General features: G+C 39.3%; 1 protein-coding gene across 4 annotated transcripts in view; it reads left to right on the forward strand.

Moving 5' to 3' along the window:
• Window positions 1-18,985, forward strand: part of ARHGAP26 (Rho GTPase activating protein 26) — a 414,131-nt gene that overhangs the window by 245,197 nt on the left and 149,949 nt on the right. For all 4 annotated transcript variants that reach the window (XM_026499014.4, XM_026499015.4, XM_057306962.1 and 1 more), the window contains 3 exons: window positions 13,166-13,253; window positions 14,889-14,947; window positions 16,456-16,561. In XM_026499014.4, coding sequence (XP_026354799.1) covers window positions 13,166-13,253; window positions 14,889-14,947; window positions 16,456-16,561 — 253 coding nt within the window. The remainder of the gene's footprint in view (window positions 1-13,165; window positions 13,254-14,888; window positions 14,948-16,455; window positions 16,562-18,985) is intronic.

Below are 18,985 nucleotides of genomic sequence, written 5' to 3' on the forward strand. Positions count from 1 at the left end.
CAAAACCCCATGAGTCAGTGAGCCAATTTGCTTAGGCTGCAGATTTCCTATATTTTTAGATGTGAATGCAGCCAGCTTCAGTGAGTCACATGGATTTAAATGGCAAACAGATCAGATTTCACATATCACTGGCTGTTACTCATCCCCATGGAAGCCCAGACGTGCACTTGTTGAGACGGACTATCACTTAGGGTCCCTGTTCATTGTCTGGGCAGGGATACTTCTCTTGTTAATATTTGTCTTTTTTTTTTCTTCTTTTTTTTTGCCATTCACTTTCTGAAAGTAGTTTACATACGTGAAGAAATCTCCTCTCTCATATTGTACAGAATGACTCTTCTCTCTTTTTCTAGAGAGCTCCTTGCTTCTTGTTGGCAAAACCCTATTCTGTTGCTTGTTACAGTGAGATATTTTGTTTGAAAGTGTGATTATTTATGAGGTACTCTTGCACTGAAAATCTGTACTTGGTTCAGATTTGCAGTGTGGTTAGTTTTTTAATAAATTAAACTTTTTATTTTGAGGTAATTTTACATTTATATACAGCTGTAAGAAATAAAACAGAGTTATATGTACCTTTACCCACTGTCCCCCAATAGTAACATCTTGCTACACTGTAGTAAGAGGTCACAACCAGGATATTAATACAGTCAAGATTGAGGATGGTGTCATCACCACAAGGATCCCTTGTGATGCCCTTTGATGCTTATCTCTCACCTCCTTCCCTTGCCGGCTCCTGATCTCTTATGCATTTCTCTGATTTTGTCAATTCAGGATTATCTCAGTGGAATCATATAATATGTAATCTTTTTGGGTTGGCTTTTTTTTTTTTATTCAGCATAATTCCCTTGAGATAGTTCCAAGTTGTTGTATCAATCCTTTTTTTTTTTTTTATTGCTGAGTAGTATTCCATTGTATAGATGTACACAGTTTGTTTAACCATTCACCTGTTGAGGGACATCTGGGTTGTTTCCAATGTGGGTAAACTAGGAATAAAGCTGCTATAAATAGTTCTGTACAGCTTTTAAATGTGAACATAAATTTGTTTCTCTGGGATAATCGCTCGTAAGTTCAATTACAAGGTTGTACAGTGACACGGTGAATTTTTGAGAAATTGTAAAGAATTAAGATTTTAACAGGTATCAACCCTCAGTCTTGTATTTCTGATCAGAGTTGCAGATGTGTGGAGTGTATGCTTGTTATAGCAGATTGTCAGGTGCTAGAGCTGAAACTTTCGAAAGATTCAGTCCTTGTCTGCAAAGAGTCTGGTAGGGGGAGATATGCATGCATGAGAATTGTGATATAAAATGTGATACTGGCACCTAGGACGAGCTGTATCTGGAAGATTGAGTAGTGAAGGAGAGAACAGGAGAATAATTCAGATTCAGGAAATGAGCAGTAGCATGAGGGGCAGAAGTTAGGGTCAGTAGTGGCTATAGTAGAGGGTACTAATTTATTGTTTTAATTTTTGAAAGTGCTTGAGGCTGAATCAGGAGAGTTAAAACTGAAATGCTAAGATGGTCCCTTTTGTCAAGGAACTTGAATATTGTACTAAGAAGTTTGTGAGAGTTTTACTTCCTACAGAAAAAAAAAAAAAAGACACTATTAAAGGTTTCTAAGTAGTGGGGTACCTGGGTGGCACAGTTGGTTAAGCTTCTGACTCTTGATTTCGGCTCAGACCATGATCTCAGAGGCTGCAAGATCGAGCCCTATGTCATGCCCAGCATGGAACTTACTTAAGATTCTCTCTGTCCCTCTCTCTCTGCCCCTCCCAACCCCCAAAAAAGTTTCTAAGTAGTGATGCTGTATGTGTGAGGGATCTTTTGCACACGTAGTGTCAAGAAGACAATTCAGAACAATTTAAAGGAAAAATAAAAGGCATTCATTTGCTCACATAACTGCTCAGTCCAAGATGGCAGAAGCATAGCAAGATCTGGTGGCACCAATGACAGAGGTACCTTTGTTGGAGCCTCTCCCACTACTTTCTTCTGGCTTCCCATTATCTGTGATCTCTGCTTGTCTTGCTGTCAGCTGTTTTCTTTGTGGGAATGTTCTACATTGTTCAGGCTCAGCAGTTTGTGAATCTTACATCACTGAGTAGAGAGTATCTTTCTTGATAGTTCATGGTGGACTTTGATTGGCCAGCATGGGGCCATTCACAAAATTCATTTTTCAAACTCAAGGCAGTCACATGACCTACAGGAGATGGATCTGAATGGCTTGGATCCCTTGCCTATCTCCGGTGATGTTGGGGGAATGTGGTGAAGTGGAATAGGGAAGGGGTTAGTCCATAGCAGCCTGTGGACTGAGCAGAATTATTAAAAGAATGTTGGAGGAGTGCTTTCCTGAAATAATGGCTGCTGGGTAGATTTAAAAAAAAAAAAAGTATGTCCAACACAGGTTTAACAAGATCAGACTGTAGTCTTAGGAGGGTAGCACTGGCAGCAATGGGGAACATGTATTTGATATGGAGAGACACGGAGGAAGAAGACAGTTGCAATAATTAAGCAGCACATAGCCTAATGAGGGCTGGACCAGGTGGATGCTCTGAGATTAGGGAAAAAAGGATCAAAATTATTGGAGAGAATCAACAGGACTTTGTAACCAACTGGATATGGAGCAGAGAGATTTCAAAGATGACAGATTATTATGTAAGGTGATACTAGTGAAAATAAATAGGACATTTTAGATGGGTTTGCTAGAAAAAAGAAGCACTTTAGCTCAGTTGTGCTAAGCAGAGTAGTGTGAAAGGATCTTGTTTTTATCACTTCTCTTAGTGGCTCTCAAACAAAATATTTGTCTTGTTCTCTTCTTCAGTTTTCCTGGGGAAAGACAAAATAATCATGAATATCTGAGAAATGTCAAAAAAAACTAATAACCAGCAGCTGAAAGTCACAAGGCCAGCTGCCTCTGCCAGGAGAACGTTACAGATAGGCTAGCATCCAAACTGAGGCTCAACCAGAACTGAGAGATGACCACAGTGCAAGATCTCATCAAAAGTGGAGAATGGTATCGTGATTCTCATGACCTGCTGAGGTACCCCGTTTGGATCTTGGAAGTGAGGAATCATCTCTTAGACCAGGAAGACTCCAGACCTGAAGGCAGAGCCCCCTCTCTGTTCCCTTGTGTGAACATGCTGCCCTCTTCATCAATCCCTGGTATTTGTATTAGGCTGGGTTAGCCAAGAGTGTAAAATCAATAAGGCTCCTCCACTGCAGAACCTCTCCCTGGCATGGTTGGGCTGAGTGTGAACCATTCATTTACTGTTGCTTTATTCCGTTTCGATTGGATGCCCTTTTAGGTGCTAGGCAATGTGTAGGATATGGACTATTTTTCAGAGGCTCTCAAAAGTGGCGTAGTGAGTTTTTATTATTGAAAGTATGGATTAGAATTAAGTAAAACCAGAGACTTCCTTTGATCACTTTGAGTTTACTTTGTATACTGTTAGTATATTAGAGGACTTGAGGTTGGAAGAGGAATCTTAAGGGCCAGTGCGTTAAGGGGCACCTGGGTGGCTCAGTTGGTTAAGCATCTGCTTTCAGCTCAGGTCATGATCCCAGGGTCCTGGGATGGAGCCCCATGTCAGTCTCCCTACTCAGCAGGGAGCCTGCTTCTCCCTCTCTGACTGCCGCTCTGCTTGCTTGAGTAAATGTGCATTTGCTCGTGCGCTCTCTCTCTCTCTCTCTCTCTGTGTCAAATAAATAAATAAATAAATAAATAAATAAATATCTTAAAAAAAAAAAAAAGAACCAGTGCTTTGAGAACTTTTTCCTTCTATTGATTAGAATTCCTTAAGAAAGCTTGCTAGAATATCTCTTAGTACATGTGGTATAGCCTGGTGCTAGTGTCCTACCAACAACTACCCTTAACCCCCTTCCTCCTATTATTGGGGGCCCTTAGTCTGTGAGGAGTGAAAAGGTCTCAGGAACACTCGCAGATTCCTAGAAATAGTCTCTTCCATGTGTGTATTATTGTTTTTCCTGTCCCCTGAGTGCTAAGATAAGTTTTTCCAAATTTTAGCTCAACGTTTTTTAATACAAATCATCTATATGCTGATTTGTTCACTACATGTCTGTTTTCTCTTCCTGTACATCTCTATATTAATTTTTAAGTAACTTTTTTCTGATCAAAGGTTGTGAGGGGTGATTATAGCAAATTTGGAGAAATACAAAAAGTAGAAAATAGAAAATGAAAGTCTTGCAGACCAGAGATAACCTTTGTTGACCATTTTATCATACTGTTAAAGGTGGAATCACACTGTGCATATATATTGCTTTTTAATAGGTTATTTTTTTCATGTAACACTGAAGTCTATTTTCTGATGTCATTCAAGTTCTTCTAGAGTGTGAGGGTTTTGGTTTTTTTTTTTTTTTTTTTGGCCATGTATTATGTAGATACAACTTTTTAATCAGTCCCTTATTCTTGGATACATAGACTGATTGCAATTTCTCATCATTCTAGAAAGCATGCAGGCAAACGTCCCCATAGGTATGCAGATGTTATAAAAGCATGCGTTTTGGAGTTAGGTTGCATTTCCACTGCTTATCCATTTGACTTTACACAAATTATTTAAACCTGTCTGGTCTTCTGTCTCATCATCTGTAATAATAACTCCTGCTTCTATAATAATTGTGAGGATTAAAGGAAAGATGCATATGGGTTGCTGAGTCCGAAAAGCCTCTGCATGTTAGTAAATAAATGTTGGCTGTTGTTATTTTTAAGTTATATACTCATATTGAATGATTTACCTAGGGTTTGTTTTAAGATGTTGAATTGCTGGGCCAAGGTATGTATGTGTTTTCAGGGCCCTTAACTGATATCTCAGATTTGCTGTCAGCAGTTTGTAGAGGGCCCTGTACCTCAGATCCTTGCCATACTCTTTATTACTTTTTTCTTTGCATATAAATTACAAATATATATACTCAATGTATCTCTTTTTTATTTAACTTTGCGTTTCTGTAGTTCTGGGTGAAGTTGGACATTCTCCCTATGTTTCTTGCTGATTTATATTTCTTCTCTCCTGAATTGCCTGATTTTGTGTTCTTAGCCTATTTTTCTATTGGTACATTCATCTTCGGATGGTAAGAATCTTTCAGATGTGGAGGCTGTGTTACCAATATTTTTTTGCATTTTGTCATTTATCTTGAACTTTATTCATGGTACTTTTGTTTTTGTTTTGTTTTATGAATATTTTAAATTTTTACAAAGTCCATTGTTTTATGATATCAGTCCTTTTCCTAGATGAATTATGCCTTAAAAGACCTTCTCCATCTAGGAGTACAAAACCTTTTTGTTTTCTTCATATATCATCAAGAATATATTTATGTAAAATGGAAACTAACTCTACCTTTTCCTCAAATACCTATCTGATGGACCAATAACCATATAATAAAAAAATTTCTCCCCTTCTACTACTTTTTAGTATCACTATACAGTCTTTCTTTTATACATTTTGGGGTCTGTTGATGGAGTTTTTACATATATTTTTCCAAAGGAAAACAAATTCTCTTTTTGTTTGTTATTCTGCAGTTCTTGATCTTTAAAAAAAAGTATTCTTCATTTTTTACCTTTTTAAATTTTTTTTCCTGATTCTTTGCATGTTAACAAAACTCAAACTTGTACCCCATATCTGTGTCACTTATTTAAATTTCTTTTGGGGGTTGATTCTTTTTCTGTTTATAATGCAAACTTTAATTTTATAATTGAGTTTTCTGTGTCTTTACTAACATTACTCATTTAGCTGTTTTCATTTATACTTTTCAGCCATGACCTTTATTATTCCAGTCTATATCTTCTTACTTTGATGCCTTATTTCACAGTGTCTATTAGTTTTCTGAATTTCTTTTATAGTATAGAACAGGTGCTTTCTGAAATTTTGTTAGAGTGCTTTGGTCTTCATATTTTATGCCAAGTGTTTCATCAGCCTTTTAATCTTTTTAATCAAACCTGAACAGAGAGAAGTGTATAAATCTTTGCCATTAAATTCACTGGATAGGGTCTCCTTGTTCTACTATTTTCCTGAAAGCTGTTTGAATCATTCTGTGACATGAATTGGAGGGCTGATATATGTGAATCCATCAAACTTTCTGGTATTTTAAGATCTTTGTTTTAGTGTGGCCCTATAAGCCTAAATAGATTTCTCCTGATTCTGCTATTTGGTCGTGGTTCTGGGAGAAGTGGAGTTTATCCCGGGTTCATCAGAAGTCTGGTGTGGTTCTTGGCTGTCACTCGCGTCTTTCTTCTTGGACTTTCACCTTTCTGAATTCATTTCCCTTGATATAAAGGGATATCCCTACACTGCTGTCCCCAGTCTAATTTCACTGCCTGAATTTTGATCTCAGGACAATTCTGGCCACTCCTGAGAGCACCTTCCCCTCTGTGTGCTGGGGTGGGGTGGGGCAAGAGCAGTGATGCTCCCTGGGGTGTCTTGGGCTATGGTTTAGGGTGAGCGGAGGCCCACCGCCTATCACATGGTTCCTGCAAGTGGATTTTCCTCAGGGCTTCACCGAGTTCTGCCTGGTGGGTATTCCTCTGGTGACCGGCAAATGTTGTCTGGGAACCTAATTGTGCTTTTGACACTTCATTTCCCTTTTTTTGTGTGTGTGCATCTTTATTAGTATTTGACCATGGTGGTGAAGAAGTACAAATTCTATGTTGCTGTTTTTTGTCATCCTGTAACTTTTTTCTTTTTAACTCATGTTTAAAGTGTGGTTAGTGCTACAGAGAATATCTGGAAGGTATTAGACTACAAGGCTTTAAAATACCAAATTACAGTAGCATGCCTCACCCACTGGTCTCTCATCCCACCATGAGGTATCCTTCCTTATTCCTCTGAAACCTTGAATATTTGTCTTTTTTCTGTGCCCTTCTTTTGTTACATCCTTGTACAGCATAGCATAAATAAAGCAAGCAGAGATTCTTAAAGAAGAAATCCTAAAGTAATAGGATTCTTTATGTCGTTCTTCATGACAGCTTCTTAGGTCTGAAGGCTTGTTCACTAATGAGTGGAAGCAGCCCCAGACTTTGAAGACTGTAGCCTCATGGAAGCAGCAGTGCCATGCAATTCATTAACTTCCAATTTTACCCACCAGTAAAGGGGAATAGACAGATGGTGCAGGACTGGGACATGAGAGACTGTTGGGATGAAGGATTGATTGATCCTTCTGGGAGCTATTAAGGTCTCTATTAACCACAATCCTGAGTTCCCAGGGAAAGGAGAGCCCAGATGGAAGCTCACCTTCCTCTCTGCACATCCCACCATCACTTTTGCTTACTGGAATGCTACAAGCAGGTTCTCTTAAGACAGGGATTTAACACAGTAAGAGCTTTCAGATCTCCGTAGAGAAGTGGCTGTGGATACTCTGGATTCTTAGGCACTAGACAGGGGAGGTGATACAAGGTATTAAGATGTATAACTTTTATAATCAGAAAATACGAATTTGCTTATGAAATTGCTAAGTATTAAATCTAGTCTTGAAAGAATTACCTGTAGGGTAAATGAAAAGTCTGATTTACATACTGGATAGTATATGTTTATAAACTTCTTCCTCAGAGATGTTATGGAGATAGAGAATGTGCAAGACCAGATTTTGAAGACAGTAAAAATGGGGCGCCTGGGTGGCGCAGTCAGTTAAGCGTCCACCTTCAGTTCAGGTCATGATCCCTGAGTCCTGGGATGGAGCCCGGTGTTGGGCTCCCTGCTCCACAGGAAACCTGCTTCTCCTTCTCCCTCTGCTCCTCCCCACTGTGCTCTCTCCCCCCCTCAAATAAATAAAATCTTAAAAAAAAAGAAAAGACAGTGAAGAAAATATAACTAACATTTACAGAAGGAAAACAAGATCACATGGTATTTCCTAAGGAATGACATACCAATGAGTGGAACAGACAAGAGCATCTAGAAATAGGACCCACACATATGTGGTCAGTTGATCTTTGATAAAGGTGTCAAGGTAGTTCAGTGGGAGAAAGGACAGTAACTTTAATGAATATATAGTTGGACATCCGTATGGGGAAAATTCCATCTTTATGTTAAACTATATCTAAAAACTAACTCAAAATGGATCATATTCCTAAACCTAAGAGCTAAAACTATAAAACTTGTAGAAGAAAACTTAGAAAATTTTGTTGACCTTGGTTTAGAAAAGATTTGTTAAATAGAATACAGAAAGTAGGAAACATAAAAGAAAAATCTGATAAACTTTATCCAAATAAAAAACTTGTGCTCTTTAAAAGTTACTAAGAAAAAAAAGCTGAGAGCTACAGATGAGAAACCTTTTGAAGATATCTATCTGATAAATGAATTGTATACAGAATATATTAAAAATAACTCAAGTAACTCAGTAATAACAACACAACCAATTCAGTTTTAAAAATGGGTAAAAGATTTGAATAGTTTACCAGGGAAGATACACAGATGGACAAAAAGTGCATGATAAGATGAGCAACATCATTAGTCATTAAAGAAAAGCAAATTTAAAAAATGAGTTATTCCTTCATGTCTACTGGAACAACTAAAATTTCAAAATTAGACACCTGACTGTATCATGCGTTGATGAAGATGTGAAGCAACTAGAGCTCTCAGGTTGCTGTGGGAAAGCAAAATGACCCAAATGTTTTGGAAAACAATTTAGCAATTTCTGATAAAGTTAAACATACTTACTATGTGACCTTCCCTACATATTTTTACCCAATTCCACTTCTAGTTAGTGACCCAAGAGATGAAACTTTAGTCCATATAAAAACCTGTATGTAAATATTTATACCAGCTTTAGTCATAACAGTAAAAACTTGGAAACAACTCAAATGTCCATCACCTGATGAATGGATGGACAAATTGTGGGATATCCATAAAATTGATTCCTACCCAGTAATAAAAGGATCAAACTACTGGTACATACAACAACATGGATGGATTTCAAAAGTATTATGCTTTGTGACAGTGGTTGCCACGGGCTGGAGGTGGAAGGAGAGGATTGATTGTACAGGGGCACAGGGGGATTTTCATGGTGTTGGAAATGACCTTTATCTTGATTGTGGGTATTACATGACTATACATTTGTCCAAAATCATGGAACTGTGTGCTTAAAAAGGGTGAGTATACTTCATAAAGTTGGCACATAGGAGAGAATTCTCAGCCTTCCTCCTCATTAAAAAAGGCAAATTAAAAACAGGACTTTTTTCTTTTCTCATACTGGCTAAGAGCAAAGTTTGCATATGGTTGTCAAGGATTTGGGGAAAGAGTCACTCTCAAATGGTACAACCTCTGAGAGGTGGTTGAGAAATATCTTTTAAAATTAAAAGTGCATGTACTTTTTCAACTGGAAATTTTACTTTGAGGAATTTTTTTCTATAGGTAGGACATGTACAAGGAGACAGTAGCTTATATCATTGTTTATCATAGCAAAACTCAGGGAATAATCTCATTTCCATTAATGGGGACATTATGATACAGTGAAGTACTACCGTGAGGTAGATAAATATGTGTGCTAATGTGGAACACTTTCTCAAGATACTGTTAAATGAAAATAGCAGTGCACAAAATGACATGTATAGTGTACTTGTTTATGTTTTGAAAAAGCTGTATGTATTTATATGCTTGTGTTTGCATACGCTGTTAGAGATAGCATATACATACATGGAACTGTTATTAATAGTTGCCTCTAGCACAGTAAAGGTTTACCTTTTAATGTTTATCTACTTGTTTTGCTTGAATTTTTTTTTTTGCCATGTGCACATATTATTTTCTCAGTTAAAGAGAAAAAAAAATTAATTTGCATACAATTATAATGTATTCTTAGGAAATGTAGGAATACCTAGGTGGCTGATCCTGATCATTTCCTCCAGAATGTCGTGTTTTCATCAGCAACACGTTACTGGACTAGATGGATCCTTTTTTTTTTTTTTTTTTTTTTTAAAGATTTTATTTATTTGACAGAGAGAGACAGCCAGAGAGGGAACACACGCAAGGGGAGTGTGAGAGTGAGAAGCAGGCTTCCTTCTGAGCAGGGAGCCGAATGCGGGGCTCAATCCCAGGACCCTGAGACCATGACCTGAGCCGAAGGCAGACGCTTAACGGCTGAGCCACCCAGGCACCTCTAGATGGATCTTTCTAATCCATCTGATCATTGTGATATTTCTGAGACTATCCCCGCCTTGTAACCACTGCTTCCAATCTGTCTCCTATTTTTCCAAATTCATGTGGGAGTAGATTCATGAAGAAATAAACTCATTTCACTTTACCCACAGGCTGCTTTCTGTACATTGGCCTGATCCTCTAGCTTAGGTCCATTGTACAGTGCAATGCAGTGGTCAAGTGAGTTGGTAGGGAGAAATGTACCGAGTTCAGACCATAATTGTAATTATGTCTTTGCATCATGTTTGGATGCCACCAGGAAGCTTCTTTAAGTGAGGGGGAGCATCGGTAAGGGAGGTGTGGAAATTGGCAGCACTTTCTGAAAATGAGGTGGTTTGGGAGGCTGTATTCAATTTAGTTGGGATATTAAATGAATTAAAATGGACGTGCTCAAATTCTGAGCCTTGCCTCATCGGTGCTATAAAAAGCCCTTTAGCCAGGCTGTAATCTGACTCTCTTCTCTGTAATGTTACACAATATTCCTATGGTTACAGAGCCCGAATAAGTGGAGGCTAATCATTAGTTTGCTAAATGTGGTCCGTGGAACAGTTCATAACTCCCAGACCTGCCAACTGCTGCTTGTTTAGTGTCGTGCTCACTCTTCTTTGCTAGAAGTTGGTTTGTTTCTCAGAGAAATGTACAGTAACGGTTGTCTCGCATCCAGGAACCATGCTGTATGGCAAATCTCCGTGTGTCCTGGGTTGGGGAGGGGGAAAAACGTCATGCTAAGCAAAGTTTTTTGGTATATACGCTTCCGCAGGAAGAAACCATTAAGGGAGTGAGAGATGACAAAGCAAGAAAAGAATTAAAGCGGCAGAGGTTTTGGTCATTTGGAGAATCACCCTTGGGTTGACTTTTCAGAAATTTGCTGTGATAGAACTCTATGGAGTTTACTATTCTGTGACCCTAGAAATAAAATCACACTCTTTAGGTTGTTCATTGTTTGTTTCATGTGACAAGACAGATTTCATTAATGCCCAGGGTCACCTGCAAACACAAAGATGTGCTGCCTTTAGGAACCAAACATTCTGTGAGCTGGGGCCTTTCTGCCTCATCCAGTATGTATCAGGGAGGGGGGTGCCTGGTTGGCGCAGTTAGTTAAGCATCCGACTCTTGGTTTCAGCTCAGGTTGTGATCTCAGGGTTGTGAGATCGAGCCCCGGAGAGGCTCCATGCTCAGCACAGAGCCTGCTTAAGTTTCTTTCTCCTGCCCTGCCTCTCTCAAAATAAATTAATAAATCTTTTTAAAAAATTAAATGTATCGGGGAACATACTTGGAGCAGTAGGTATCAGCTGGATTTGTGCCCTTACCTGGGGATTAGAGCCTAACTCCTTAATCCACTCATGATTACTTGGACTCTTTGTACTAGAATGAAAGTGGGTTCTTTCCCAATAAATAGAAAATATATTGTGCCCACTTGTGACTCATCCTCCCTTTCTAGTTGAAAAGCTGTTGACTCTGCAGGAGGAACCTCTTTTTTTCTTTGAGATTGCTGAGAAAGAGTCCAGTGGCTGTTTCTGTTTACCTGTTGTATCATTTAGTTCTCTTCTGATTGTAAAAAACAGAAAACCTGACCTCACCTGGCTTAAAGAAAAAGGGAATTTATTGGCTCACGTGATTAAAAAGGAATGGCGAGATACAAGGGCTCGACCCATGTCATCAAGACCGGCTCTCTCCGCTTCTCTCATCTCTGGCTTTGTCTGTCAGACTTCACTCTTGGGCTCTAGGTGGTGGCATCTAGAGGAGTTGGAGAACCTTCCAAGTACAAACCCAAAAGGAAATAGCAGAGAGTCTTCCCCCTGTTTCCTAGAAAGGTCCTGAAGTTCCCTGTGATCCAACTGGCTTAGGTCTTGGGTTCTCCCTGAACCAGCCACGGGGCCAGAGAGATGCTGTGCTTTGATTGGTTTGTCTGACTCTCATTTCCCACCCCTGGAAACATGGAACCTGCCCCCAAGCACGTGCAGTAGGAATAGGAGAAGGGGCGCAGCCTGACTGAACATGAGGTGCTGTAACAGAAAGAAAGGGGAGTGAGAGCTGGGAGGCAAATCATTAGTCTTGAGAAAGCTGGGTTCTGTCTTCACTGTGCTGAAAGACTTCCTTCTGACCACCTTGTCAGTGATGAGATGGGGCTGTGTGCTGCCCAGAAGACTAACTCTAGATCTCTTCCTTTATAATACCTGTGCATTTAAAATACACACATTTGTTGACGAGTCCACACAAGAGGAGACAAAAGAAGAAATGATAAGGAGCCAGTGTAATTATGGTGGTCCCCATTGCACTTGTTGCCTAAGGCAATTTAACAAAGTACATATAAAAGTAATGGAATCAAGTCATAGTTTAGAAAATACAAAAACAACAGTTCTCCCCCTCTAACCCAGCCACTATTTTAATTTTAAAGTATTTCCTTTCAGCCTTTGTTCATACAGGTTTCTCACAAACTTTCAAATCTTGGTTTGTTTGGATGTTTTTGCTTGACATTGCATGATATTCTAGGCATTTTCCATATTGTTGCATAGTCAGCATTATCATGTAAATGAAGTATAATTTTCCATCAGGGAGCCATGCCAAAATTAATCATTCTTCCATCATTGGACATTTAGGTTATCCTTTAAATTTTTTCTGCTTTTACAAAGAATTAGCGTGTATTGAACGTTCCTGGAGTATGTAACTTTGGTCTTGCTTTATCTTATTTTCTGAGGCTAGATTGTGAGAAGTGGGATTACTGCTTCAAAGGTATAAACATTTTTATGTCTCTTGATACATATTGCCAAATTGCTTTCAAAACTGTTGAATTTTATCTCTTCTGCCTCCAGCAGTTTATGAGGGGATCAGTTTCACTGCATTTTTGCCAGCAGTAGACATTTGGATTTTTAACTGTATTCTTAACTGAACCAGCAAAAAAATAGGTGTCGTTTTGTTTTAATTTGGCTTTCTTCGGTTAATAGGAAGGCCGAATGCTTTTATGTACTGTGCTTGTTTTTTAGCTGTATTTTCTCCTCCTGTTTACACATTGCCTTTTCTTTTTTTTTTTTTTTTTAGATCCCAAAACAGCTTCTGAAACAGAGACCGATATCTGTGCTGAATGGGAGATAAAGACAATCACTAGTGCTTTGAAGACCTATCTAAGGTAGGGACTTTCCATTAGCAGGGCAGGGTGCCAGCTTGTTATCATGCAATCAGGAAGAAAGCAGTTTTATTTCCAGCCTCCAGAGAGCTGTTGGGTGGGTGTTTGGATATGGAAACAGCTTATGTGTGGGTGCAATTAGCTCAGCTGGTCAAACCAATTGTAAGTCATCCATCCTTGATGGATTGCCATTTGCCATGAGTGATTCAAGAAGCTTTGCTCTTTATGAGAAGTTCCTATGATAATTAGCCTTTAACAGAACCTAAAATAGCGGTATTTCCTGAAATCCCCAAATACTCTGGTAAGAAAACAAGGAAGTGCATATCTCATTCTGTCGAAAATGCATGATTACATACATATCCTATGTATTTTGATGGTTTTGTGCATTGCGCAGATAGAGTATATTGCTGATATTAGTCCTTATATAGGAGAATTCAATGGCAGTCCTTTTTGACTCCTTCTGCTTGTATAGGAAAATGTTATTTTATTGGAGAAGAGACTCTCTATCTTGTAACAATGTACATGATATGACTCCTGTTTTCTGCCCCTCCCTTGGTTATTAAGGGAACAGGTGGTTCAGTTTCATGAAGTGACTGAAACTTGCCCTGAACTTGAAGGGTAGGTGAGGGTCCAGTCCCAAACCAAGAGGAGAACTATACTCATGAATTGCATAAGCATTTGTTCAGGTTTTGTGAAGATTAACTTGGCTCAAAAACAAAGGAGGGAAGAAGCCCCAGAAAAGGAATTGGTGATGCAAGTTTTATTAGCTATTGGAGAATTGATAGAAGGATCTTGAAGTCCATCGTAAGATGCACAGCAAGTGATGATGAAGAGTCAAATTAGGGTTCTGAGGAGAATAAAGTAAAACCTGAGCCAAGAATAACTTATAGTCTGTTGAGAAGGTTATTATTTGGACTGTCAGAAAAAAGCTGAAGTTTACAGTTAAACACGCTCATTAAACGTATTGATTAAACATTCATACCACATATACCAACACTGTGGTTTACACAAAACCGTATCACAGAGGTTTGTATTTAGCACTTAATTTGTGCATGTTGATATTAATGATTAGCTAACAAACATTAAGTATGAAACATATTTTTAAAAAGCTAGATAGAATTTGATTATATCGTGCTTAATGTTAGGGGTTCTAGCCCTCTGACATTCTGGAGCAACACTCGGCAGTGAATTTGCCACAAAAACACAGAAGTCTCTCCTAGTGTTTCCAGATGAACTGATTCTAATAACAAGCTGCTGGGAAGACAAGAATTTAAGCTCAGGTAATTACAAATGTTTAGTTAGTTGCCTTTTTCTCAGACACATCTTAAAATGCACTTGTCAATGGGTGAATCACTGACTGAAAAGGAAATCTCTTGGTTTGTGCTAGACTTTCACATTAGCACTTTCCTAGTTGTAACTGGGAAACGTAGTTGTATCCATTCCCTTAAAGAAGAAAGAGCATGAAAATGTCACGGGAAATCTCAGGACGCTTTCAAAAGGGAAACTCAGTTGGACTAAGTTGAGTTGCTATTGTGTCCCTTGATCTTAGTCTGTATACAGTTGGGCAGTGTCTACGCTGCTATTTAGGGAGTCTGTTTGTTTTTATTAAGCTGACTGGTGTATATCTTTTTATCCCAGAATGCTTCCAGGACCACTCATGATGTACCAGTTTCAAAGAAGTTTCATCAAAGCAGCAAGTAGGTATTCTTTTTGCCAGAGTTTTAAGGGGGAAAGGAATACATTTTTTTCTGTTTCAAAGAACAGTCAGTATCCCAGAATAAATACTTTCTACCTTTTGTATTTTGTGTGTAAATACCTACACACGTGCTCACGAGATGGACACAAAATAGAAACGAAACCAAACTGCTATTGTCAAGGGTTCTGCTACCACATTGAATTTACAGTAGAGGAGAGAAATTTCAGAAGTGTGTTTTTGGGGTGGGGGGAGGAGAGAAAAGCAAGTTTGGCTTTCTAATTTTGATTATTGGAGTTCTAACTCCTTGGGTTTTTTCCCAGCCCTCGAGTAGCATTTTGCAGAATGAATCAGACTTCGCACATTACCTAAATTGAGCATTGGAAGTGTTTCCTTGAATATGACGCCATTTATATAATTTCCCAGTCCTCTTTCCATCATGGCTTCCATTTACAGCTTATGATCATTCTTCAGCTATATCATCCAGGTGCCTGGCGTCATATTACTGGTATTAAAATACATAGGGATTAGGTGCAAGCTACCCTAAGTATACTGGAATCTGTCTACGTAGGGCAGGCCTCCTGTAAGGGGCAGTAGGATTCTCTATCAGATTTAAATCTGGCATGAATCTCCACAGTGCTATTATGTCAATAGTCGCTGTGCCTCTCCCTGCTGCTTTTAAGTCCTTCAGAGTTTGTTTGTCCTGGTAGCTACTACTGGCCTAATTTAGTAGTACCTAATGTTCTGGTGGCCTTATCTTCTTAGAGTTGTCTCCTTAAAAGAAGGAGGAGAAAGACGAGAGAAAGCTGGGAGCGAAGATCGTGTTTATGTGATTTCTTTCTCAGAGAAATTCCAAACCCATAGCAGCCATTCTCTAATTAAACCTCACATCAGTCCTATAAATAGATGTGGTGAGCACTGTCAGTCTGTCTCCCAGAGAAATGAAGCCACTTATCCAAATTCAACCAAGCCATGGCAGGGTTTGATTGAGGTGACAGGTTTACGTACTTTATCAGCCATTTCTTTCTTCCACCGGCTGGTTGATGGTCACACATGACTTGAGAATGACTGGACATTGCCTTTGATTTGTTCGATGCTGTCTTGAGACATTGTTTTGATATTTGAGACCCTTGTAATGTTGTTCATGTACAATTTGTTTATCATTTGACGAGTGCATAAAGTTCCTTCCTTCCTTGAAATGAAGCCATCGTTCTAGGAAGCCAGCTGCTCCCAAGTTTCTGTCTGCTCTGAGTATGCAGTTGACTGGCTCCATTTCTCCCCGTCATCATTTTGGCTTGAATTCTTTGACAGTCATTTTTTTTAATGAACTGTTACAGAAAGCACCATTAAAAACACTTCTAGATCTAGCCATGAGTCCATAGAACAGGCTCTTAAACCTTTGAGAAATCCTCAGTCTGTTAGTGCCCAACCTTTGTTTTCCTTTGATTTTTGTTTTTTAATCTGATTTGGCTGTGACACTGATCAAATATTACCTCCTTCCTTCCTTTGCAGAGCTGGAAAACCAGGAGTCTCGGGTCTCTGAAATCCACAGCCTTGTTCATCGGCTTCCAGAGAAAAATAGGCAGATGTTACAGCTGCTCATGAACCACTTGGCAAAGTAGGTTTAAGACCAAATGCTGCCCTCTTCTCACCCCTAGAAAGTTCGTGTCTTAGCACTAAAGCTGGTCTCGGTTTTGCTCAGGTTTCCCTCTCCTGCTCTTGCATCAGGAATGCTGAAGGCTTAGGAAAGAAATGTGTGAAATGTTAACTGCAATGGGTAACAGCAGTGAATGCCACATGGTCCTTACAGAGGAGGCTGAGGAAGCGCCCAGGGTATCAGGCCACCAGAGAGGTCAGGGGGCTTTTGCTCTTGTGATGACCGAGGGCAAACAGGAATATGTCGTCCATGATAAGCAGGTCACTAAGCGGAGTTTTCAGGAGTTGTATGTTCTTATGATGATCAGAGACAAATAGGAATATGTTGTGGGTTTACAGACCTGGGATTTGGAGTAAAGAGGCCCGCATTCTAGAGTCGACTGTGTTCTTAGGCCATTTAATGAGCCCTGGACAAGCCATGGACCCCTCAATTCCTTAGTTTCTTCATCATTCAGATATAGATAGTAGGCTCCCCTTTATTTATCTTTTAAAAGTTACATGTGTTAAAACCTAGGGAATAAAGAAACTATCTTTGACAAATGCATCTTTGCCCTCTGAGATAAGCAAGGCATTCAGCATGGGACCTGATTGTCCTGCTAAGAATATTTACTCTTGGAATGGTTTTGAATTTTTGTTTGTTTGCTGTTGCTGGACCCTTTTGGGAATGGCCTTCCTGACTTCCCTTGCTGTATCAATGACGACGTGTGTATGTTCTGACCTTCCATTGACTTGGATGAATGTTCTTGGTTGGAGACTGGAGTATAAAAAAGACAATACAGCAGCTAACTTAAACTGTTAAGCCGTACACTGTACAGAACTGATCAATGTGTTATGCATTGGGTCCTTACCCATACTTTCCTCATGCCATCAAGTCATTTCTTTGGGGTAAGTTGATAGTCGCCTGAGGAAGGTTGTGATCGTTTGTTTTCATATTTCTACCAAGCATGTTGATACTGCCTTGTGGAGAGAGAGTATATGTATTACCATAAAGATTTCCAGAGATCTTAATTATGAAGAAGCAAGAGTGTTTAGCATGTTGGTCAAAAGCAATTAGGCAGAGTCAAGGATTGCTCTGTTATTGGTCAAATGTTTTTCTTGCCAGGCGGTATCAGGACTGCATGTTCAGAAACACTTAAGCATAGCAGAGAACATGCAGGCTTACAAGGAGAATGCCCGAAAAATGTCAAAGAATCCTGATGAAGTGTGTTTAAAATAATGAGAACTGGGTTTAAAAAGTAACTCCAGATGCTCTGAGATGACGGTTTGGTGCCTATTCCACACAACCTTGTCAGGCATTTGTTCAATAGAAAAGCTGGTTTAGATCTTAGTTACAAAACTTTGCACACTTGAAGGGTCTTTACTGAAACAGAGAAAGTTCTGGGTACATGCTCTGGCCAAGTATGTACGGGGCTGCTCATGGCTGCTCTGTTATGGCCACTAGGCTTTGAGCCTCCTGGGAGCAGCTGGAGGAGAAGGCTTCGGAACCAGCAGAGAGCAGTGGGCTTTTCAAGCTGTGGAGTAGTGATGAGAGCTTAACTGAACTGAGCATGACTGAGAGTAAATGGTGATCCAGCAGACTCACTGCTGCATCTGCCTATTTGTAAAGTGCCCTGAGGATTGTTAGAAATCTTAAAAAGAGGAAGAAAAAGATTAAAAAAACAAAACAAAAAACATCGAAAACTGTTAAGGTAGATCTTAAACACTTGAGCCTATTTATGTCTTGGGGGATGGTTCGCTTTCTCCCTCTTGTCTACCTCTGTGTTCCAAACCCCATTAAATTCAGTCCATCTTTGTCCCTGACCTAACAAGGAGTACAACTGGAATATGCAAGTGACAGCTGTGACCTTGACTTTTTGCCTTCTAACAAATTTAAACCAACTTTGTTGCCGGAGTTACTTATAGTATAGCATTTATGGAGATTATGTCTTGTCTTTGATTCACAATCACAATGATTTTCTTTGGTTCTATGAGGTTGTGTGGCATTTCTTTGTTCATTTAATCCTTACGGAATCTACATAGAAGCTATAGTGTGAGTTGGTCAGAGCTGATGATAAAACACACAGACTTAAGTTCTCAGTAGGCTGTGTTCTTGGTCTCAGAAGATCGGGATTAAAAGTGTCTTGGACTCTCATGCATAAGAGACTATGGACTCTGAGAAACAAACTGAGGGCTTCAGAGGGGAGGGGGGTGGGGGATTGGGATAGGCTGGTGATGGGTAGTAAGGAGGGCACGTATTGCATGGTGCACTGGGTGTTATACGCAACTAATGAATCATTGAACTTTACATCAAAAACCAGGGATGTACTGTATGGTGACTAACATAATATAATACAAAAATATTATTATAAGAAAAAAAAAAACGAACCTAAAAAAAAAATAAAAGTGT

The sequence above is a fragment of the Ursus arctos genome, unplaced genomic scaffold (assembly GCF_023065955.2).
Source record: "Ursus arctos isolate Adak ecotype North America unplaced genomic scaffold, UrsArc2.0 scaffold_5, whole genome shotgun sequence".
Lineage (NCBI taxonomy): Eukaryota > Metazoa > Chordata > Mammalia > Carnivora > Ursidae > Ursus > Ursus arctos.